At 37.1% G+C, this 26,197-nt stretch overlaps 1 protein-coding gene across 7 annotated transcripts in view; it reads left to right on the top strand.

The window, feature by feature from the left end:
* Nucleotides 1-10,719, top strand: part of Immp2l (inner mitochondrial membrane peptidase subunit 2) — an 833,574-nt gene extending 822,855 nt beyond the window's left edge. For 3 of the 7 annotated variants that reach the window (XM_090333038.1, XM_090333039.1, XM_090333040.1), the window contains one exon: nucleotides 10,409-10,674. In XM_090333038.1, coding sequence (XP_090189164.1) covers nucleotides 10,409-10,528 — 120 coding nt within the window. In that variant the 3' untranslated portion in view covers nucleotides 10,529-10,674. Of the gene's footprint in view, nucleotides 1-10,408 lie in introns of all 7 variants that reach the window. The other 4 variants (XM_090333043.1, XM_090333044.1, XM_090333041.1 and 1 more) reach the window with 3 other exon arrangements.
* Nucleotides 10,720-26,197: the final 15,478 nt, after the last annotated feature.

The raw sequence follows: 26,197 nt of genomic DNA, 5'->3' as shown, positions 1-26,197 counted from the left end.
ATATAGAGGTCATCTATAAAGGCTACACGTATCTTAAGGCACCCAGATTATGTTCATAAAGTATTCTTGCTTTCTTCTCCTGTGCTCTGTCAAATCTTTTGGCAACAACCTTGTGAAAAACTTCCTGATATTCTTTTGCCTTTTCATAGGCTGTGGGCAAAGGTGGCTTTTCCAGTTCTGTCTTCATAATTTCTCTGTGGCTTATGGTACTCAACAGATTACTCTCATTTCTTGCAGCTTCCACCTTTCCCCTTCTGCCAAACACCTTTTATAGAGCCTGAAACTCCTTCAACCTGTCATATATCTTACTGGTTTTCAGACACCTTGTCCTATGTTTTGTGCATGGGAGGCCTTTGCACATCTCTTGTGTTGAGTAAAGTAAGTGTACTTTTGACTTTACTACCTCTCTTTACGTCCCAGTCTTTTATGCGCACTGTTACAGCCACCCTGCCATAATAAATACCAGCCTTCTTGTCACAGCCAGAAAATGTTCCTTACAGCCCAGTGGCTTGTAACATGCTCTCCTGCTATGTGTCAGGAACTGCTCCCAAGCAGAGTAGCATGGCTGTGGACAAACCTTAATGTGCAATGTTTGCTTTTTCTGTAGAAAATAAAAGGCCTCACCATTCCCTAGAGTAAAAGCAAGGTTGGAAAGCATTGATGCAGGGCCCCTGCCAAACACCTCAATTTCCAGAGCTCTACATCTCATTTCACTGGCAAGTATAGTACACAAGGTTTTGGACTGAGAGCCGGTAGTAGGATTTGAATCCCATTTCCAACAACCTGGGTGACTGTGACTAACAATGCTGAGCCTGTTTTCTCACCTGTGGAACAGGGAATAAAATCTAATTTCTCCTGTCTATAGAGAAATTAGGAAGAGAATCCTTATTGATTCACTCGTATTTTTATAGTAGTGAGCCCATCAGGTGATTTTACAAACTCATTGTTATTAAAAAGAATTTTCCTGTCTATGAAGCAGAAAAGGAAGAATATTAGGTAGCTTACAAAATGGATGGAATGAAAACCAGGCTTTCCATAGGAGGATTGTGTTCAGGAGAGGAATTGGTGTCATTCCCAATAAATCTTGATGCACTGCATCTCTCTAAATCTGTCATTGCATCACTTTCTCCACATTCATAGTCTTAGATGTGAGTATCAACTGGCTAAACGCAGGTTTCCCTAGCTTCTGAGTGGCAAAGAAGGATCAAGCAGACCATACTGTGTGAAGAGTGGGCTGTGAAAGAATGCACTGACTCATAAAGACTTGTCCGGACATGCATTCATTTTTAAGTGTGTGCCAACCTGTGCCTGTCATGATCTTAATGAAGTGTCTCCTGTTTCACTGTATACCCTTGTTTCTTCTGGTGAAACTAGTGTTTCTGAAGATTAAACCACTCTTTTAGTTACTTCTTGATTTACTCTATTTTTTTGTGTCCTAACCCAATTCTCTGGAATTTGGTAGGTGTAGCTCTGACCACTTAAGGTATTTTTCCTGCGTAAGGAGAAAGGCAGAGTGGAGCAGCTCACTATGACTGTAAGTGAACCTACACTTACAGATGGGCAGTGATAGTTTGAGATCAAGAATTATCTCCAGCCACCAACAACTCACAGCAGATCATGTATCAGGACAGAAATATTTAGAAGCAACCAATTAAAGAGCATCCTTTTTACCTAAGTCTCCTGGTAATTTTAAGTTATTATTATTAGACTAAGCTAGATTTCCAGGAAATTATATGTCAGACTATATTAACTTAATCTCTTGCAGAACAACATTCATCAATGAATCAGCAGCCCAAATTCTGTTTCTGCCTTTGTGAAGGAACAGTAGGTATAATGTGACTGTAGATGTTGTCTGTGGTGATCTATAGAATATCCTATGCTAGACATTATGTCCAACATATTTTGTAGAAAAACTTAGCTTCCCTTTTAAGAAGAAGTATGTTTCCTGCTTACAGAACTGTATAAGTTAGCATGTTTTCCTCTCCACTTGGCTCTAAGCTAAGTATTAGATATGGCCCTATTTACAGAAACTATCTTGGGCTTTGTAGTTGTCACTTTTACTCATCTGCTGTTGTTTTTGGTTATTTATTTTGTAACCTTCCTCACTTTCACTATGAAAGTGAGGGCTCAAAGAAGGAAGAGAAGTGAGTGCCCATGATTAGGTAGAGACTGGATGTCAGATGGCTACTTAAAACAAACAGGGGGTCCTCAGACAAACAACAACAAAAATGGCTACTCCCAGCATAGCAGCAGGGCTGGTGATGAATTCCAGATGTTTTGTCACTCAAGCCCTTTATACCAATGGCAGTTGAGTTTCTCTCAGTGGCTGCGTGCCCAATGGTCTAAATATGGTTTAAGACTATGTCAACAACAATAAAAGATTTTATATCTCTCTCCTATGTGTTTATGGGAAGTTTTATTTCCTACATAAAAATGGCATGTGGGACATCAGCTACTAGAGGGAACACAAGTAAACAATGAAACATCAGCTATGTCATTCCCTCTACTGTGGATTATTGTGAATGTTGCAAGACTCTAACTATCCAAATCATATTCAAGTATTTCATCACCTGCTTAATCAAGCTGTAAGATAAGAAGTTGGACCACTTCAACTCCAGTGATTTGATTATGTGGTAAAAGGCTGGTGCATAAACATTAATCCTGGGAAATTAATTCATGAAAATTAGCTGAAGATACCCCTAGAGGCCTGTTTTGTATCAATTTTTTTTGCATAAAGTGTTCAACTAACTACTTGCAGGGGGTGTCTTGGTAGGGGGGAGTGGACTAGAATGATTATGCATGATTCTGTAGTTATCTAGAGAGAATCATCATGAAGAGGCCATGAAGTGACCTGAAAACGCATTCTGATTAAAGCTAAATCTTGAACAGGAAAATTGCTTTGAAATGATTAAAGTTAGAATAGTTTGTAATGAAGGAAAACACTTGTCCTAGAATGAGGCCTTTGAAAAAGAGTATCATTTTGGATCTTTTCTAAAACATATGGCCCTGCTTTTCAATGACATTGCCTCAACCTAACACATTAACTCAACTTTAAAATTGGGCAGAGAGTTCAGAAAATAATATTCTAGGTAAGAATCTGGTAGGGATGTCATTCTTGGGTGAAGATTTACTGTCAGGAGAAGAAAATCTCCAGCACTCTTCAGAGCCAGCTTCGATGACTTTGGTCCATGGAACCACACTAAGAATTAGCCACAACCTTGACTCTTAGGGTATCTGGTTCCTTCTTGAAGGTATGCCAGGCCAGGTTGCATTTCAATACTTGGCTTAAATACCTTTCTTGCCAGATACCAAGGTACTATAGAACACAGATCCCATTGATTATCTTTTGTATATTTCCAGCATGTAGCAGAGGATTAAACCCCTAACTGATTATATTCATACAATTTGGAAAATATTTACTGTTGCATATGTTTAAAAGTATTGATGGTATACATAAAGCCGTGGGGGACAGGTATAGTTCTTTTAGGTGTTGGCAATGTGGTATCAGCCTCTGTGTGAGTCCCATCTTTAATGCAATACTCCCAGCAGAGTTCAGGATGGTTCCTGTACTCAAACATAGCAGTGTCTCCAGAGCCAAAATGTTAAGATGGCATAGTAGATGGGATAAGTAAAAGCTATTGTTTCCTAACATATCAGTTGAAGTTGGTTTTTTTCTACCAGAGGGTTAAGTTGTTTTTGTTTAGTGCTTTGGATTTTGGAATTGCCCGTAAGTAACTGTAGACCTGCTATAAAACCTCAGGGAGAAAGTCCCTGTTCTCTGAGCGACATACATCTAAGACACAGTTGCCTAGCACTTGGAAGTTCATGGAGGAGAAGGAGGTCAGTATTGAATTTTCCTGTGCAGAGACCTGTTCCTGGAACTTCGCTGGCTGCTAGTGTCTCTCAGGAGGCTCATAGGGGATCCTGTTTTCTCCACAAAGACACGTCTGTATTCTGACTCCCCCACACCATTTTATTTACCTGTTGCTCCTTTCCCTGTTCTAACTCTTCTTCTCAATTTTCCCAGATCCTCTCTTCTTACTACCTTTGCTAACTGCCTTTCTGTTGTTGCTTTTCACCAAATAGTTTTAATTCTTTTCTTGATTGCCTTCTGTACAATTCACGTCATTTGCCCATACATCAGAGGTTTGGTTCCTATCAGTTTTATCTTTGAATCAGAGTCAGTCATAACTAAGCATGAGTGACTTACGTAATAGATTATTATTGTTCCCTTTAAAAACCTTGGGTATAAGACTGGGAATATGGCTTAGTGGTAGAGTACTTGCCTAGCATGCATGAAGCCCTGGGTTCGATTCCTCAGTACCACATAACCAGAAAAAGCCAAAAGTGACTCAAGCAGTAGAGTGCTAGCCTTGAGCAAAAGAAACTCAGGATCAGTGCCATGCCCTGAGTGCAAACCCAGTGGCAAAACAAAAACAAAAAACAAACCAACTTGGGTGCCGTACCAGAATGCAGCTTTGATAAAAATTTCAAATCTAAATAAAGTGTTTCTTGGTCTTCTTAGAGAACATGGTTTTGGTAATACTTTTGATCAATACAGTTGCTCATTTTTCAATCTATGCTTATTTTGCCTGCCTTTATTCCTAATTTTGTTTGATTTATTGAAACTATTATCTGGTTTTGCCAGTATTTAAAAGAAAGCTTCTTTTTATGTGAATCACTAAATGATGTCTTTAAGAGATACTAGCTTTAAGTATTATTACTGATATGAAATGATGAGCAGAGGCAGGGAGGAGAAAAACATCAGCATCCCTCTCAGGCCATCATCCTTCACATGGAGGGGGTCCCAGGTTTCTTTCTAGTGATCTTATTTTCTCTGTCCTACTATCTACCACTCTGGTGTCAACTGTGGTTACCAGGATGTCATCCCCTTGTGGTACTACCACCCAGAAAGAGATGGAATACGATAATCACACAGCACTGGGAAGTATTCTTTCTCTTAACACTGAGCAAATTTAGTGTGGAAAGATTTCATTCACAGTGGTGATCAGTCACTCAACCCCAGGAGACTGCCTATCATTTATGATAAGCTACTTTCCTCCCACTTACTGCTTTTTTGCCTTGTAGATAAAAGATTGTCACTGGAGGAAATCAAACTAATTTTCTTTGCTTTTATGACACATTAAAAATGAACCCTTTTGCAGCAAAAATAAACACTAAAGTATATGTGTTACTTTTACATTTTATATTGTAGCTTATCAAAATTCTTTTGAGGTTGGCTCCTACTTCCTTGGTAGAGGTTGTTAGCTGTCAGTCCATCATGGCATATCGTTAATGGTTTCAGAAGTCCTCATGTCACCTAATATTCTTTTCTAAAGAATTATGTATGTTTCTCCTAAAGTGGATGTGAGGATCACAAAGACTGGAAGGATGTAACTGTGAAGAAGTTTGGCTGTTAGACTGGGAAATGGACATTTCTTTAATCCACAGGAGATGGGTGCTTTTTATAAAAAATATCTCTTTAAAGCTTGAATATTTTCCAGTGTGATTTAACTTTAGACATAATTATAGGCAATTTAGTATTATAGAATTAGTATACTTTGACTGCTGATATATGTGCACATATGAGTGCATATATATGCATATATATGTATATATATGTATATATATATATTTGGAATTTTCTTCCTCCTCATATACTCTTAAGCCCTAAATGGATTCATCAAAGAAAAAATTCTATTTGCTTATAGTATAAATAAAATGTTTGCTTTTTTTCCTATATAGAAAACATTTTAATCAGACAAACTTAAAAGTTCAATACTTACTTTCATGTCTAATGTTATTTCTTTATGTTCTCTGGTTCTACTGCTAGTTCATCTTCTGGAAAAGGTTTGGACCTACTGATGGTTTCCTTTTTTCTTTATATTTTCTCCTTTATTCCACTGGAGGCTCTTTTACATTTGCTTGCCCTTACTCTATCCTTGGCAGACCCTCCCCTCAACAGAAGGTATCTTGATGTCAAGATGTAGATGCATGTTCTTAGGACTGTAGGCTTGTGAAGAGGGATGGAGAGAACCATCACCGCACACACCTGTGCCCCTGGCAGCCAAAAGAAATGCTGGGCTGGTGATGGCTATGTCAGCCTCATGCCAAAATAACAGCCTACTACAGCCAATTCAATCAGAAATAAGTAATTCAGTGTAAATTTAGTCCATGTGGTACCTTGGCATTTCATAGACAAAACAAGCTGGTTGAATGATAGCACTGATCGCTTTACAGCCAGTATTTTTGGTGTTTCATAAAGCCGTAATGGCTAAAGTAGGGCACATGGATATTCAGATAATATGTACATTGACATGTTAGATACCAGAAGGAAAAAGAATCTCTCTATATATCTAGAAAATAAGGATAATTGCATTTGTGATTTTACGATGTGAACAATGGGGTGAATGTTTTTTAGGAAGTTCCAAATTAAGCCAGTGTGACAACTATTCTAGATCATTGTTTTTCCAGTCTGTGTGTTCAGAGCTCCCTAGGAACAACAGGGCTGTGGTAAGAGTCTCATTAATACATGTGGAAGAACCTGATTTCTTATTCAGTACATACTCAAAATGTCGTGATCTACTAAAGCTTACAATGGCTTACTTAAAATTCACTGTGAATGTATATAGCTTGGTCATTGGTGGCTGACATCTGTAATTCTAGCTACTCAGGAATCTGAGATCTCAGTATTGTTTAAAGTCAGCCTGGGAAGAAAAGTCAGTGAGACTTTTATTTCCACTTAACCACTAGGAGTGGAGCTGTGACTTGAGTAGTAGAACACTAACTTTGAGCAAAAAAACAAAGATGCTCAGGGACCACATCCAGGTCCTGAGTTCAAGCCCCAGGACTGGAACACATGAACACACATGCACACCCACACAGTATATACCTTATTGAAAATTATTGTGAATCCATTGACGGAAACATAGAATACCATTTATTTAGGGAAATGGAGATTAAGTCCCACTACTCTGTTAGATGGTTGATAAATTAGTCAGAATTATGTTATTGTAGCAAATACTTAAGAAATTGGTTTGTGGAAAAAAAAGTTAAGGCTAGTCCTCAGTTTTGGAGCTTTCACTGTGTCCTGCTGCTTATGAGCCTGTGGTGTGGCAGACATAATAGTAGTTTATGGCAAATATTTTTTCTGTAACTAGAATGAGAAAGGAAGAGGTGCCTATGTTCCTAATACTCAAATATCCCAGGTTGAAGAACCTTTTAACTCATGAGTCATTGGGAGACATTAAAATCCTAAGCTATAGCAACTGGACAAATTAATAAACTTATTAGAACACACCACTTGTATCCTTTATAAGAAACTTCAATTACCAAATTAATGAATGGGCTAATGAGTTAGAGAGACTTCTAAGAAGTAAAAAATGGTTAATAGACAAATGAATAAATGCTCAACATCTCTGGCTGTAAAGGGAATGCAAATCAAAATAACACTGAGCTTCCACCTCACCACAGTTACGATGGCCAGTATCAAGGAAACAAACAAAAGTAGATATTGGTGAGGATATGACCAAAAGAGAATCCTAATCCACTGTTGGAGGGAATGTATACTTGCTCAGCAACTCTGGAAAGCAATATGAAGGTTTCTGAAAAAATTAAACACAGAACTATCCTAAGATCGAGCAGTTCCATTGCTGGTCATTGAAAAGATTACAAACCAGGGTAGAGTAATGCCAAGCAACCATGTTTACTACAGCATTGTTCACCATTGTCAAGGTATTAGAATCATCTCAGATTCCCCTCAGTTGATAAGTGGATCAATAAAATATGATGTGTATACACAGAATTTCACTCATCCATTAGAAAGGATGATGTTGCACTATTTGTTAAGAAATTAAAAGTCCTGGACAAGATTATGTTAAATGAAGTAAGTTGGGGGCTGGGAGTTTGGCCTAGTGGTAGAGTGCTTGCCTAGCATGCATGAAGACCCGGGTTCGATTCCTTGGTACCACATACATAGCAAAAAGCCAGAAGTGGTGCTGAGGCACAAGTGGTAGAGTGCTAGCCTTGAGAAAGTCCAAGGACAGTGCTCAGGCCCTGAGCCCAAGCCCAGGACTGGCAAATAAATAAATAAATAAATAAATAAATAAATAAATAAATGAAGTAAGTCAAGCCCAGGGACAAAGGGTGCATGTTTTCCCTTATACAGAAGGTAGATTTAGTTTATAAATTTATAAGTACATTAGGTGATTTGTATTAAATATATGAGCTGAAATTTGGTAGACTGAAGGGAGATCTCAAATAGCGTAATTCCTTAGAAAGACAAAATCAGGAAATGACCCTGTAGCTCAAAGGGTAGAGCAGCACCCTTGAGCTGAAGAGCTCAGGGATAATGCCCAGGCTCAGAGTTCAAACCCCATGACTGACAAAAAAAAAAAAGTCAAAATAAAGCAGTATTTGGAATGGATGGAATAAAAGGAAAAGGGTTAAGGGTTAGACAAATGAAAAGAAGAAGGGAAGAATGCAGTCAAGAACACAATGTATATCTTACAAATTTATGAAGAATGGGGGAAGGAGTAGATAGGAGAGGGATGGGTGAGAATGTCAAAAGGGGTTTTATTCATAAACTACTTTGTTAAAACACAACTACTTTGTACAACTACTTAAATAAAAATAAAGAATAAAATTATTGTATTAATATACATTACAGATGTTTGTTTACATGTAAAAATTTCTGTGTATATGTTAATAAATTTATAAAACTGTATATATATTAATCCTGAATTTTATATTCTATCACACTTTTAAGCAGTATTGATATCATCCATCTTTAGTATTGCTATTCATAATTGGTAAGACTAACTTTTTTAAGGAAATAAGAGTAGAACTGGGTAGTAACTTTGGTAGATATTTGGACACAAAGAACCATAATAAAGCAGAATTGAATTACTATGTTTAAACCAAGCTCAAAACAAAGCAAGCAAGTATACTGATAAGAGTTCCATTAAGTTAAAAGATTTGGCAAATCACTCTTATGATCAAAAATTAAAACAACTTGGAAAAGCAGCTAAGGCTTTCAGTGAAAGTGAGTAGCAGCTATCAGAAAATCTAAGAAGGGTTCCAGTGGAGGAAATGGAGACCAGCTGTTATCTAGCTCAGTAAAGCCCAGAAGTGAACAAAACTAAATAAAAACTGAAGTGTGTTATGACAGATCATTCACTCCAGGGAACATTTCCTGGCAATTAACATGGTTGGCATGGCTCCTTAGGAAGTCAGAACATATTCTACCTATTTTATTTCACATTTAAGGATCCTTGTGATGAACTAAGGCAGATGGGATAACATATTTTCCAGAGGTCAACTGATTAGCAACCTTAATTTCCCTTTGCTCCGACATACAAGGTATTCACAGATTCTTGAAATCAGAATACGAACATATTTGGGGAAGAGATTCTGCCTCCTACACATTTTTGTTTGGTGTTTTCGTTAGCAGTGTTGAGATTTGAACTCGTGTCGGGGTTTTTAGCGCTTCTTGCCTCCTGACCCGCAAGAGGTACAAGGAGAACATGCCCCAACTAAGAGAAGACTGAGAAAGGTTAGGGCCGACTGGCAGCCCACACTCAGTCCTCCCTTACCAGAGGACAGACAGACATGCCAGGGAGATCCATCGCAGCAGACACTAGTTTATTAGGAAAGTACCAAGGGCTAAAATAGGGTGCAGGAGTCTATCAGCATAGAGGTGGGCAGGGCAGGGGGAGGTAGGGGCTGTCCAAGAGGGTGGCGGGGCCAATCCCAGGGTTCGAGGTAGCATTATTTTACATCACAAACCACAGCCAAACCTCTCAAGGAGGTGACAGGCAGGTCAGATCTTAAGACCAGGAAGTGAGCCCATTTTCCCAATGTGACATGCCCCACACTCAAGACCTTGCCCTTGCTCCTGGTTTTCCATGTGTCTCTGCTAATACTAGGGCCATATCATTCCTGCATCTCCATGGAGACAGGATACCCAGAATCAAACAGTAAGCAGGGCAAAGCATGCATTTTCAGGCTCCATGGTTTTTGTCGTTGTTGTTTTCTTCATAAAAGATATTACCTGAAATATAGGTTCTCTGAGGGAAATTTTGAGTCTGTAGCTAGATTTCTGCTTCCTGGGTCTATATACTAAGGTCATTGAAGACAGAGAGCAAGGTTGTCTGCTCAGTACTAAAAACCACACTCCAGCATTTCGTAGCTTCTGACAAATCTCAACCTCCATCGTCTCAAGTTTTCTCAAAGACTTTATAAATGTAAAGTCCCTGGAAAAAATGATACCATGTAAGGGTTTTGTATTTTTAACTAACATCAGTAGTGTTTTTCTTTGTACAGAATGGGAAATATGGTTTTCAAGGTACATGCTTGCTGCTGATCCTGATTTCTCTTTGTACTTTCGTTTTGTTTCCCATGGTTTCAGGTTTCTCTGGGACTTCTCCATGCCCTAGCAACGCATATCCTGTGGCCACCAAAGCGCTGGCAGAAGCTGGAATCTTTTCTTCCTCCAGAGCGCTCCCCAGTGGTTCAGAGTGAAGAGTGAGAGCTGGCACTGGAAGGGCTATGACAGGTGTAATACTGTTGCAAGAAGCCTTTGTGTCATCAGAAAGTGGTCTACATTCTTAAAGAAGGTTTTCATTATTAAACAGTATTAAGTGGCCCATGGTTCTGTGTTATATTTTAATATCCTATTGTTTATTGCCAAATCTGTGCAAACCCTTTGGAATATAAAAAATAGTTACCTCTATCTCAGAAGAGGGGTCAACTTGAGATTATTTGCTGCATATAGCCTGTTGACTGGATTTTCATTTTGATACCTGCTTTTGGTTTGAAAATTATATTCAATGGAAATGATTTATCATTTGCCGTTAGAACACGCACACACACACACCCAACTATATCACACCTATAATGATAGGAATTATATTGTAATTGATGTGATCAATAAAGCAGTGGCTTCCAGTTAGGACCACTGTAAACAGTGATGGTTCAGGTCCTGTTTGGGATGTTGCGTTGTCGTGTATCCAGGTATCCATTTGTGGAGACAGTCTCCTTTGTGGAAGTAAAAGACTACAGTGATGAGGAACCAATCCTTTTAATGCTTTCATACAATCAGACTTTTCAAATTGGCCCTTTTTTATCCTAATCTGCAATGAATAAACCCATTTTTTTAGTATTCAATAAGTGGTGAAAAATTCTAAGTAAAGTAGGGGGGAAAAAATCACTCCAGTTCATTCCCCAGAATGATTTCTCCCTGCCCATGTCTGAACAACTGAAAGCAGCAGTTGCAAAAGGGAGTGTAATAGCTTTATTAGATTCTGTAATTTGTACAAACAAGGCAAATTCCCTGTATAAGTCAATAGTATTTGTAAAGCCTTTTTTCTTTCTTTCTCTTTCATTGGTTAGAGGTTTGTTCTGATGAAAATTTAAGTCTCTGGATCAATTATCTCTGTTCATCTGGTTTCCATTTTTTTTGTTTCATCAGCAGACAAGCTCCACACAATGCTTAGCCATCTCATAAATGTGTACACTGTTTTACAATTATAGGCGGGGATAGAACAAGCACATGTGTATGCACATGTGTATGTATACATATGTATATGCATGTTTATATATGCATATTAAAAGTATGTTAGTAATAGTTTATTAGAATCATGATAGCTCATTTAACCAACATCAGTGAGCACTTATCTACTAAAGTTGGTCAGAATTCAAAGTCAATGCCAGGTTACTGTCCCCCTAAGCTTTTGTTTCCCCATCCCTCAACTAACACTCTACCACTTGAGCCACCATTCCATTTCTGGCTTTTTGGTATTAATTGGAGATAAGAGTCTCATGGACTCTCCTGCCTGGGCTGGCTTTTAATCTCGATACTCCAATCTCAGACTCATGAGTAATTAGGATCACAGGCATGAGCCACTGTCGCCCCGCTGAATTATTATTGCTCAAAGCAGCTCTGTTTAAAATCTTTTAGTGGGTCTTCATTTCCCTTTTTAAGTTTTCAGTTTCGTATCCTCCCACAGCTTGAATTTCACACTCTGACATTTCATGCAGTTTGCCAAGTACTGTTATTTCAAGTTTTGTCACTCTTCTTCCTTGGGACTACCTGTGAGACACGTGGTACTTATGCTTACTGGCCCTTCATTTGCTATCACATGGGAAATCTGAGGAAGAGGAAAGGGAGGCTCTGGCAGTACTGAGAGAGGTTAATATAAGGAACAAACGTAGGGTAGCCTGAGGCAGCTCTTGCTGAACATTTGAATTCAGTATTTCACTAGTTTAGGAAACTGGGTACCAGCCTCAGTACCTTTATGGACCACCTGTTTCCTTCTAGTTCAAACTGGTAATTCACCACCATAAATCTTTAGAGAGAGGAAAATGTTCTTCCTATTCAATTTTGTATTTGTTAGCCATCTAGCACTTCACCGGCAGAGTTACTCCTAATGTTTCCTGAACAACTTCAGCTACTTCCTCAGAAATGCAACCTAAGGCAGTTAATTATGCAGTCTCTGTTTTACACAGTCATGGCTGCATCAACTATGGCTGGATAGTGACGATTCGGGTGTGCATTGTCTCTGCTAAATATGAGCAAGTTTTTGTCTAAGGCAGGGTTACCTTGCTCAATTTGTTAACGTGACTGCATAGAATCCACAATAGAGTTCTGTCCAGTGCACATATGAGTCCAAGATACCATGTTAAGGATGGAAAATTCAGATGGATAAAACAAAGTAGGGTTGGTAAACCATGGTCTACTGATGGGAGGAGAAGTAAATAATAAACAAATAGGTTCCATATAATTTGACAGTATGTGTAGAGCCTGGCATAGGTGCTGGGGGGCAGAAAGGACTGGGAATGTGTCTTTGTACTGGGAAATCAGGGATAGAGGGAAAAACTGCATAGGACAGGTGCTGTATACTGAGCCTTCCAGGCTGTGTAGTTATCCTTCTGTACATGGTAAACCTAAATCATCCATAATTACTGCATTCACTTACATTACTCCCCACATTACTGCCTCTTAACTATCTTGAGGAATACATAGGTAGATTTTGTTTTACACATTTGCAGGACATAGAATTGTAGTCCCCTAGGATGATTTACATCACTGGGGCTTTTTGCTCCATTTGCAAAAACACTAGTAAAGAATTTCACTAAACATTCTGTGAAATATGTGTTGAATCTGAGAAAACAATTTGTGTGTGGTATTGGAGCCTGAATGGTTTGCTAAGCAGGTTATTTGAGCTGGGCCTCCAGTACATTCTTGCTTTAGTTAATTTTGCTTTGGTTATTTTTTTTCAAATAGGGTTTAATAGTCTGTGTGTGTGTGTGTGTGTGTGTGTGTGTGTGTGTGTGTGTGTGTGTGTGCATGTGTGAAAACACATGTTTATGTGCAAGTATACACACCAGTCCTAAAGCTTGAACTCAGGGCCCAGGCCTTTGACCTAAGCTCTTTTGTTCAAGGCAAGCACTGTACCACTTGAGTCACACCACCATCTCTGGCTTTTTGGTGGATAATTGACAATGAAAGTCTCACAGATTTTCTTGCTTGGTCTGCCTTCTGTGGCTCTCAGATCTCACCTTCCTGAGCAGGTAGGATTACAGGTAAGAGCCACGGGCACCCCCTAGGTTCTGCAGTTTCGCTTGGGGAGGCTTGGACTGCAGTGATCCCATTTGATGCCTCCTATGATACACACTGCCATCCTACCTGTAATGTTTGAGATAAGATCTTCTGAACTTACTTTCTTTTCTTTTTAAATGAGGGATGTACTCTAACCAAAGTCATTTCTTATCATTGCCTGGGATTACAAGCATGAACCATCACTGCATGCATGCTCACTTTTATCTGCCATGGATAGTTTTAATTAATTTATTATTTATTTATTGCCATCCTGGGCTTAAACTCAGGGCTTGTACACTGTCCTTGGACTTTCTCAAGGCTAGAGCTCTACCACTTGAGCCTCAGCACTACTTCTGGCTTTTTTCTATGTAGATGATACTGAGGAATCAAACCTAGGTCTTTGTGCATGCTAGGCAAGCACTCTACCACTAGGCCAAACTCCTAGCCCTATGGATAGTTTTTAAATGGATATGGTCAGCAACCCAAGACATGAGAAAGGGTATCAATGTAGGTGAAGTAATGCACCTTTGATCTGGTAAATATAATGTAACCCTTCTATTAATTACAATAAAAATATATGAAAAAAATTGAAGGAAAAAATGTAAATTTTACTGTAATTATAAAACTTTATTGGTGTACTTTTGGCAACGAGAGGAAAAACTGGCCTTTGAATATAGAACTTGTAAAATACTTCTTTACCGTGAGTTATATCACACTGCTTAGTTCTTAAAGTTTCCATTACACGATCTCCTCTAATCTCTATTGTAAATCTTTGATAGGTTTCATCTCTAATCTTATTAATATGAAGTATAAACATACTCCAGGGGTGTGACTTAAGTGGTAGAAGACTTGCATAGAAAGCACAAGACTCTGACTTCATTTTCCAATACTGCTGAAACGAAAACAAAACAAAAGCAGGGGCCGTGAGTTTGGCCTAGTGGTAGAGTGCTTGCTTAGCATGCATAAAGACCGGGTTTGATTCCTCTCAGTACCACATACATAGAAAACGCCAGAAATGGTGCTGAGGCTCAAGTGGTAGAGCTCTAGTCTTAAGAAAGTCCAAGGACGGTACTCAGACGCTGAGCTCAAGCCCAGGACTGGAAAAAAAAACAAAACAAAAAACCAAAACAAAACAAAAACTAAAAAGCAAATCAAAACAAAACCCTGCATTTTCTCCTTACCTTTCTAGTCTACATCCATATCCATATCCCTATGATTCCGTTCTTGGGATCATTCAGTTGTCTTTCATACAGTAAGCAATACTCTTTATTTCTTGTCATCTCCGCTGCTTCATTTCCATAAAGCACTCTCACTGTCATGATCTACATCATTTAGGTATTCTGTGCCACCAGAAAGTAAAACGCGTATAATTTGTGTCATCCAGAGATGTGCAGCCGCATCCTATCCTCTTCATCCTGACTACCCCGATCAGATTATGTTTTCTCTTCTTTCTTATGTTGCAGTTCTGTTCTTTCAACTTTCTTACTATTCTTTCATTGTTGCACCTTCTATTATTGAATATTGTTATTTCATGTTTAAAATATTTTGCTCTGTCTTTCATAATTTACTATGCAAATTCTCGACCTGTTTCTCAAGTTTTTCTTGTCACTCATGTATTCTTTCTGTAATGTGAATGTACATCTTCTATTTCCAACATGAATTTTAGTTTATTAAATTGTCTTGCTTAATTTTTTCATATATTTTTATTGTAATTAATAGAAAGGTTATATTATATTCACCAGGTAGAAGGTGCATTACTTTGCAAACATTGATACCCTTTCTCATGTCTTGGTCCCCTTTCCCTCCCCCCACCCCTGCCCCTCATCTTCTTTCCCCCCTTCCCTATCCTATTTCAAATAACCAAATAAGCATATATGCAATATATACGTAAGCAAGACTTAGCAAGGATAGAGAATATTTTCTTAACTTCCCTTCAAGTAGTAGCCTTAATTTAAAGAAACAATTTCTTTCAAGCTCTTATGACATGAATAGATCTTACATAAAATTTTTTATTGTCTCACATTATCTTTGCATCACTAGACTTTGCTGTTCCCTCTGTGTCACTGTTTAGAATATAATAGAACACTATTAACAGGGTTTGAAGTAAAAGTCTCGCACTGAAGGATAGCATTTTAATGTGGATAGTGGCTATTAAATGACATGTAACAACTTTCTTAGAGATCTCTTCAATATTTTCAAATAATATCATTAGTACATATTAACTTATGTAGTTATAATAATTATAATAACAGTGTACTATAGTAGCATATCATATTAACAGCAAATCACATATGCTATTCCTCCTGGCCATTGTCTTCCTTACCACAATTCCTTCTTATAATAATTTGTACTAAAAGTGACTGAACGAAGAGAGGAAACAGAGACAGAATTAAGAAGATGAAGTAATTGTTTTTTTATGGAACATCTTCACATTTTGTAATCTTTATTGCAATTTTTGGTTCTTTTTTAATAGTAAGGATGAAAACATAAATTACTGATACAGCATCAGGTACAGTAGTCTATGAATTTTGATACTTTTCTATTATTGTTAAGGTGATGGACAGAAGGGCTACAGTCAGGTAATGAGTATATTTCTTCTTGAATAGTATCATCTCTTCCCTCACTTTCCCCTAGTGTTTCCCTCTTGTCTTCCCTCCTCACACATTGTGTAGCTCACTTTCAATATAATATCTAGTAAGTATCATTGCCACATTTGTTCACTCTGTCCCACCATTTCTGTACTCTCTGCTCACCCTCCCAAAACAGATAAAATTATAAATAAGAACACAGTTACAGAAAACAACAGCAACAAGGGGGAAAAAAGCCCTCTTGCCTCCATTTCTTGGTGTATTTCTCAATAAATATGTTTATATGATCTTATGTGCAGCTGTTGAGGCTGACAAATGGTCTTCATGGTCCTTATACATATATAAAACCCACTTTGATTATGTTAACCACTTCTCATTATCCTTCTCCTCTGATGTCTGGCTGGTTGCCTCCAAACAATCCCCTATGCATTCATGTCACACACACACACACACACACACAAACTTTTAAGGTCCAGATGCTGCCTATGCAACAAAACATACTATATTGTTTTCTTAAATCTTAGTTTATTTCACTTAGCATAATATTTCTAATTCCATCTATTTTTCTGAAAATACTACAACAAAAATTCATTTATCCTTTTCCATATATTAATGCCACATGTACCAAATAATATATAACAATATAAAAAGAGGATCATTAAAAAAGAACCTAAATACTTGCAGGAAATTTAATTCTTGAATTCATATGCTAGTAGTAATTACAGACCTATCATTAGGATTCGATAAACACAGATTAATAGATTGACTAGTGAACTAATGAATTACTATAGGATTCACTTGTTCTATAAAAATGAGCATAAAGTGAGCTCTCTCTAATATGTTTGCACTGCCTCATAATGGTATATTCTCTACCATGCTATAATGTAGCAAGAAAATCATATAACACTCTTATATGTTATTCAGTCTCAAATATTTAGTTATAGCCATATAAAGTGCACTATTATATCATTTGTTAAAAGAAAAATTTAGAATATTGTTTCTGGTCTTTCTTCCTTTTTATGAAAAAAGTAAAGAAACTACATGTATTAAATAATAATTCATGTATTCTTGAATAAGCATTAACATTTTAAAATAAGAAAATTTATAGTGAGAAAAATGAAATTGTGTAAGGTAAATGAATATCAAATGTTTTTCAAATTACATGGATAAATCAAATAAGCAAAAAGAAATAATAGGACACCTATTAACAGGATGGGAATGCATTCTGGAATCTTGGTTTTTAGAAAAATAATGCTGACTATAACAGTAATTGTATAATATTTCTGCCTTTCTTACTACTCCCATCTCAGAAATCTTTGGAACTTGAGAATTTCTCTCAATGCATACAAACTCACAAGAACTTTTACTGATGAGTTTTTTTTTCTTTTTTTTTATTCTAGTCCTGGGGCTTGAACTCAGGACCTGAGCACTGTACTCAGACTTTCTCAAGGCTAGTGCTCTACCATTTGAGCCACAGCACCACTTCTGGCCTTTTGCTTTGTATCTAGTATCAAGGAATCAAACCCAGGGTTTTGTGCATGCTAAGCAAGCACTTTCCACTAGGCCATACTTCTGGACCATGGATGAGTTCTTTCTGTTCCTGTTTGCATTATACAATGAACAATTGTATGTTTCTCATTTTGCCTTTCCTACTCTCTTCCATTCCTCATTGATACTTACCTATTCAGGTTCTATTTCTTTTCAGAGATGCTATCTTAAGCAGGGTTCATGCCAACAGACAATTTTTTTCTTTCACAATTTTAATAAGTTTCTATAAGATGCACCCCCAAAAAAGACATAAGACTTTCTAAAAAATTTAATAGCAGCAAAACTACTTGTTACAAAGTTTATATTAGAGACTATTCTAATACGTGCATTATAGTTTAAGATAACATATCAATGTGTGTGGACTTTGTACTTCTGAGAATACCACTGCAAGTAAATCCACTGAGGAGAAGGTTTTTAAATTAACCCTTCCCTCATAAAATTTAGAGACACTTTCTTTCTTTCTTTCTTTCTTTCTTTCTTTATTTTATTGTTGGGATAATGTACAGAGGGGTTACGGTTACATTTGTCAAGTAGTAAGTACATTACTTCGTGAAAATTGATACCCCTTCTCATGTTTTTGTCCCTCTTTCCCTTTTCTCACCCCCTCCCAATCAACTTGTTTTCCCCCTTTCCTTCCCTGTTTCGAATAAACAAATAAACATATATACAATATACCTAGTAACAAAGTCAGATACAGTAACAACATGAGATTAACCATAAGGGCAAAAAAAAAAGAGAAGAGAAATACTACATTAAGAGCAACAATCACACAAGATACACCTCTTGTTTCCATACCCTAGAGTTCATTTTATTTAGTCTTATCCTATATGACCTTATATACATACATTTTGAGCTATTATAATCCTCTGCTAGGTGAGTCTTAAGTTTGTACTGATTATGACAAATGAGCCTATGTTCCTTTGGGTCTGACTTACTTCACTTAATAGAATTTTTTCCCAAGTCTTTCCACTTTCTTACAAATGGGGAGGTCATTCTTTCTAATGGCAGCATAGAATTCCATTGTGTATAAATACCACATCTTCTTGATCCATTCATCTACTGAGGGGCACCTGGGTTGGTTCCATATCTTAGCTAGGGTAAATAATGCTGCAATGAACATCATTGTACTAGTGGCTTTAGTATGTCCTTGCTTCTGGACATTTGGGTAAATGCCAAGAAATGGGATTACTGGGTTATATGGGAGCTCTATGTTTAGTAGAGACACTTTTTTTTTTAAGAAAAGGAAATTATTATGGGCTCCTGCTTGATACATGAAGTCTTCCTTCAAGGTATATTGAAAAAGTAACATGAACATCAGAGGCAAGAAGTATTAAACCAGTATTACTCTGGTCATATCATGGAAGAATATATTTATTCTACATTTTAGAGTAGTGGGATTTAAGATGATAAGTGATGTTTACTCACTTATCTTCTTATACTCATCAACAAGCTGGAAAGCAGGGATGATGTAGGGAGTTATAAGTCTTAAGCTTAAACCAAAGAGAGCTTGTCTCCTGGGCATGTTTCCATTCTATCACAGCATGCCATGCTGTGGTTTCTTTGGAAAACTCTGCCTGTCTAGTCTCAACTTGAATGACAGTTAACATTTATAATCTAATTGCAATTTACATTTTAGGGGATATTATCATCTGATGATAATAAATAATAAATAAATGACAGATGGATTTTACTTTTCAAAGAGTTCTTCATAGCTATTAGTTGATCACCATTGCATATCGGTTTTACACAAATTATTGCTGTGCAAATCCTGTGGCTTCATGTGTTAATTCTATATTTTTACATTTAAAGATCTAACTTTTTCATGTGCTCTGATCATTTGATTAATTTTCTTTTGAGGAGGGTATAATTAAAGGATGGATTTCCTTTGCTTTCATATAGTCTCTAAATTTAAGTGTCTCCCTCTTTGATATTAGGAGGTATTTTATAACACCTCCATTTTCCTCTACAGCTATCTACACTTTAAATCAAATTCGGAGAACTTTATAGCTAAGCCTAATTTTTGTCATTAAGTTAGGTAGATATGAGTATACTTCAATTTTTATTGAGTTTCATTTTCATATGATTTTTAGAGTAAGGTCATTATATCTTCTAAATGAGATCAAATTTCTGGAATTATTTGATGGCCTGACATATGTCTAACGAATAAGTTAATTTAAATGGTTTTTACCTTAAATTTTAATTTTCATTTATATTTTCTCCTTGAGGGAAAAGTATTGAATTATATACAGAAGTCTTATCTTTCCTATGAAATTCTCTTGTATTTGTTAAAATCAGTCTCACCTCACTCTACCACAAGGCTAAACTCCAGAAAAATATATTATTTGTATAATTATAGGAGAAATACACATATCTTTTTTATTTTTTTTTAATTTTTTTTATTGTAATTAGTAAAAGGGTTACATGATATTTGCCAGATAGAAGGTGCATTAATTCACATACATTGATACCCTTGGGGCCGGGAGTTTGGCCTAGTGGTAGAGTGCTTGCCTAGCATGCACAAAGACCCAGGTTCGATTCCTCGGCACCACATACATAGAAAAAAGCCGGAAGTGGTGCTGAGGCTCAAGTGGTAGAGCTCTAGCCTTGAGAAAGTCCAAGGACAGTGCTCAGGCTCTGAGCTCAAGCTCATGAATGGCACCAAAAAAAAAAAAAAGAAAGAAAAAAGAGAAATACACATATCTATACAAGACATATTTACCTATATTCAATGAAATTCAGTAATAGGAAATTTTTTTGGAATTTGCAGAGTGTAGGTGGTTACATACTTATTTATAAGAAGATCAATTCAGCCAGGGGCCATTGGCTCACACTTGTAATCCTATGTAGTCAGGAGTCTGAGATATGAAGACTGTGGTTTAAAGCTAACTACTAGGAAAAAAAAAAAAAAACAGAAAGTAGAGCTGTGGCTCAAAGGGGTAGAGTGGTAAAGCTCGGGGTCAGTGCCCAGGCCCTGAATTCAAGCCCCATGAGTGACAAAAAAAGGCCAATTCAAGGATATTTTAGAATTTAATGGAGGAAAGATTAGCACCATGATATTGCTGTGCTTCAAGTAAATTGTTATGTCATAATTAATGACACTGGTTCTGTAATACCAAGAAGTCACTTGAGAATAGCCTTTTTTGATTTCTTTATCTTTTGCCTTGTATGTAAGGTGATCTGATTTGGGGATGGGAAGAGGATTCAGAAATGTTCAGACAAAGGGTGATCTAATTCAACAGTTATACTCACTATACACTATGTTGAAAATGAACTATATAATTTGAGGGGGAGCGGTGTCAGTAGGGTAAACCTGGGAGAAAGTGAGTTAAAAGAAACATACTCAATACCTGACTCATGTAATGCTAACCTCTCTGACATCATCTTTACAATAAAAATTAATTCATTATTCTGGGAGTTTGGCCTAGTGGTAGAGTGCTTGTCTAGCATGCATGAAGGCCTGGGTTCAATTCCTTAGTACCACATACATAGAAAAAAAAGCTGGAAGAAGTGCTGTGGTTCAAATGGTAGGGCTCTAGCCTTGAGAAAAGTCCAAGGACCGTGCTCAGGCCCTGAGTTCAAGCCCCACAACTAGCAAAAAAAAATTAATTCAGTATAGTGTTCTTTTTTTAATGTCTATGAACTAATCCCTTGTGATACGAGAATATTCTTCAACTTGGGGAGTCCTAACTGATTCTGATTATTGGCAATAGTATTAATATGGAGAAACAATACAGATTATAAAAATTTACATTCTGTCAAGCTATTTTCCAGAAATGGTATCATTCATATTATAATCAACTCAAAATCATTTCACAAATATTATACTGTAAGGAAACAGTGTAAACTAAGAAAACAAGAAGATAACCTTATTTAGACTTTGCATAAGCTAAAAGAACTTAACAAGAAACTTAACCTTGCTGATATCAACTACTTTGTATCAGAAAAAGTGATTATTAAAAATGTTTTTATTTTAAAGATTGTGGCGAAATCAAGATACATAGAAAAACAGGCCCCTATTAAGAATCAGTCATTTTCAGAAGTACAGGGTATAGAAAACATGTTTAATTCTAGTTTTCAAAATTTAATTTTACAAATCATGCACTTAAGCTTTTGTGTTTATGGGTAAATTCGCTTTATTATTTAATGAAATTGCCATGCCTGAAAGAGACATAATAGTACCAGATGGAATTAATCTGATGAAAATTACTTCATTGAAGGTTGTTAGTACCAGTCAAGACTATTGCAACAAGGGTAAAGATTCTGCTAAGATAAAAGGTGGAAGAGGTTTTTAGCATTGAGATGATAGAAGAAAAAAAAGTCCTGAAGGACTTTAGTTTGGAAGATCAGTTCATAAAGGCCTTTGCATTTGTTACCTGAAATCCTCGGAAGCTAGCCTTCTACCTTGTTACAGAGATTAGAGATGGCTTTACCTTTCCTGACAGTACTATTTCTATGGGATAGTTTCCTGATCCTAGAAAAAGACATTCCTCTGTTGTAAACCTAACAAGATACTGGGAAAATATTTCCAGCTCAAAGGGGCAGAGAAAGATCTGATCATGCCAAGTCTTTTACAGTAAATGCTCCAACAGAAAGGGAAGTCAGGATTCTCTCTTCATAACCAAGAAGAATTCTAGTGTTTAATCCAGCTTAGGAGAACCTCAAGTCTGTTAGTTATAATGGAGGCAATCTTCCTTGTCAAGAAGAAAAAAATCCAATAAAAATGGCTTTTCTGGACATACTAAATTCACTAGCACAGAGATGTTCATTGCAGTACTATTTACCATAACAAAGATATGGAACTAACCCAGATACCCTTCCGTTAATGAGTGGATGAACAAGATGTGGTATTTATACACAATGGAATTCTATGATTCTATCAGAAAGAACAACATTGCCCCATTTGTAAGGAAATGGAAAGAGTTTGAACAAATCATATTAAAGGAAATAAGCCAGACTCAAAAGAACATAGGCCCAATAGTCTCCCTCACTTGTCATAATCAGTAGAAACCTTGTCCTCTCCTAGCAGAGATTTATAATAGAACAAAACCTAGATACATAAGGCCATATAGGATAACACTAAATGAAAGGACCTCTAGGATATAGAAAAAAAAGCCATGTAATGAGTCATTGTTGTCCTTAATGTACTATGTTATCTCTCATCTCTTTTGCTGTCCCTTGGTTACCTCATATTGTTACAGTATTTCACCTGGTTATCTGATATATTGTATATATGTGTATTTGGTTATTTGAAGTCATACAGGGAAGGGGGGAAATCAAGATGAGGGGTGGTAGTGAGGGGGGGGAAATGGGGACCAAGACATGAGAAAGGGTATCAATGTATGTGAATTAATGCACCTTCTATCTGGTGAATATAATGTAACCCTTCTATTAATTACAGTAAAAATATATGAAAAAAATGGCTTTTCTTTCTTAGATAATTTAAAGAAAGTTGACCCTGCAGTGTGGATTTATTACATGTGTTCATTTCTGCTACATTGAATATACATCTCCTTAAGGGCAATCTCCATTAGCCAAAGCTATCGATTTTGATTGAAGGTAGATAATACTTTTTAGCCATTAGTCTATGATGCCCTTCACTGTTGTGAGCAGTTGGGTAACCTGTACCTGGCTTTTGTGGCATTTGGATGCTTGACAAATGAAATGTGGTCATGAAGCTGCAATGTGCCTGTCTGACAAGCTCACTGTAAGAGATCCCATGAAGGGATTTTGAACTTTCTGGTACAGCCCATCTTTATATCTCGAGCAGATGGTGATCACCTGAAGACACTGTGCTTCCCCAGGACCCACGATGGGAGACCAGGGAGCTCAAGATCTCTAGGCTTTCTGCAATGAGAGTCTTTCTGTGGTTGTCATACTGAAACTTTGTCCTCAGTGAAGTCCTGTGTTTGCCAACTATTTGATTCTGTGATATTGTTCAGTAAATAAGGCAAGTGCTCTGTAATTAATGTGTATACGCTTTCACATTCTGATATATTTCAGAAAACTCATGTCAGTCAAGTGTACATATTTTCACTTTTACTACTAAATTTTATTTCCCTAAAACTTCTTATGTTCATAGTTTTGATAAACTGATTTCCAAAAACATAGAGTACTTCTTTTGAATTAATTTCTGCATGGAGGCTCACAGAATATATTCAGATTTAGTAAATTAGAAGCTTCCTGGCCAGTGTTAAAAATGAATTAATTGCCTATATTTAAAAATTGGGAGATTTTTGCATATAAATCTCAATTGCTTCCTTCATTTGGAAAGCTAGATGAAGAGACCCACTGAATATGCTACCTGGCCGCAGTCAGTGGGTTTCTGGCAGCCCTCTCTCTCATAGGACACATAATGTTTCCTACTACTGCCCACCCAGCCTGATTCACACATTTATCCTGTTGGTCTGGCTTATGACATAACTTCAGTAAAAGAAAAACTGAAGGAGATTGGAAATTTTATATGAGAGAAGGAAGCACTGTAGAATAACACTGGGATTTTCTTCCAATATTTCATAATAATCTTCAATATTGCTTTGGTGGTAATTCTGATACCTAAGTTTCTGTATCATGTTCTCTCATTTAGTCCTCGTAACCTTTATGAGAGAATTCCATAACATCAATGAGAACAGACAGTCCACTGCTTTATAGCTGGAAAATGCAAAGAACAGAAGGAACTTGCCTATGATCACAAAACTAAGAATGAGGCAGAGCTGGGGACTAAACACAATGCCTCTGATTTCACCCTGTGGATACAAACCCAAATGTGTCTGAGTATGTAGAATGTGAAGAAGGAGGGGCAACATAGGGTGGTAGCATTGAACAGCAACTCAGTAACTCCATCAGTTAAATCATGCAGTGAATGAGCCAAATGCATCATTTTGGACTTGTACACTAACTTTGAATTTAAAGCAACTATTCTGTTTTGTATGGTGCCTTGCATGAATGGATAAGTGGTAATTCACAGAAGAACAGTCTGAAGCTGCAGATACTTCATCCACATGAAGATACAGTAGGATAAGTGAAAGCTTGAGATTAATTATGTGACTTTAAAAATATCTTCCCTGACATATGGCTGGGTGTCAATGGCTCATGCCTGTAATCCTAGATACTCAGCAGGCTGAGATCTGAGGATCGTGGTTTGAAACCGACCCAGGCAGAAAAGTCTCCATCAGACTATCATCTCCAATGAACCACACTCAAAAACCAGAAGTGGCATCGTAGCTCAAGTGATAGAGTACTAGCCTTGAGTACAAAGAGGCTCAGTGACAGCACGAGGCCCTGATTTCAATCCCCACAACTGACCAAAAGGAAAAGAAAAAAATCTTCCCTAACCTATGCTTAAGGTATATAAGAACTATAGGATGGCCAAAGTGAAGTATGTATTCCATTTAAGCTCCTGAGGAATTGTATTATATAGCATTGGCCACAGAGAAAAGCCAATACAATCATATTTCATGCTTCCAAGACATTTTTTAGCAGCAGTATTCAGCCAAAGGGACTAGTGTGGAGTAATTTGTACAAGTGAAGTAACACTGTCTAACATAAGCTCCCAAATATTACTTGTTCTGCTGGAAAAGGGATTCCAGAATATGGATGGCCCTTCCTTCCTTTGTGGTGAGTCAAAGACAGAGAGTTGTTTCTTTCGGTGGATTCCTATTATCAAACATTTTTGTGCTGATATCTCCTTCCAACGAGTGGAAGATTGAGCAGAACACACAGGACACTGTTGGGAGGTTTTATGTCCTGTGTCTGGAAAGGATACGCCACATTGCTGCCCATATCCCACTGACCACGCCTCAGTAACGTGACACACCTAAGAGTAAGGAAAGGGTGGCAACTGTATGCAGGATATGTGCTTAGGAGGAAGAGGAAATTAGTGGACAGCTATTCAGTTTCTGTCTCAGTTATACTTTGGCTTATAACAGGGTACAGAAAAGCCTATCCTATTAAAATATACACCATCAAAATAGCCCCTTTTACATAGAGTAGTGAGTTACAGATCATCCTTTCAACCATCCTGTGTGAGTGAGCTATTCTTCCACTCCTCTTTTCTGCCAGTCTAAGACCTTGACCTCTGTATTCACAGATACTTTGATTCAAACTCAATTCAATCACTTGCTAAAAGAATAAACCGGACAAATTATAGTACTTCTCTAAAATTATCTCAGTTGTGAGATGGTTATAATAGAAATAATGGCTAATAGCAAACAATGACTATACATGACTGCTTGTATTATTTAATCCCAGCAACTCAATGAGGGATTTCTGTCACTGTCCCTCATTCTCTAGGCAATAATACCAAGAAAGTTAGGTGTCTTTAAGGGACAGACAGCTAAGGAGAAGTGCAACCAAGATTTTAATGTAGAAAAAAATACTCTCAACCTCTGAGAGCCTATTCTCTTCACTACTGAATATTCTATCTTCAGTAAAGTATATCTTTATAAGAGTTTCAGGGGGAGGG

This window comes from Megascapheus bottae, chromosome 5 (assembly GCF_031878675.1).
Source record: "Megascapheus bottae isolate mThoBot1 chromosome 5, mThoBot2.hap1, whole genome shotgun sequence".
Lineage (NCBI taxonomy): Eukaryota > Metazoa > Chordata > Mammalia > Rodentia > Geomyidae > Megascapheus > Megascapheus bottae.
This window is presented reverse-complemented; position numbering and strand designations above follow the sequence as displayed.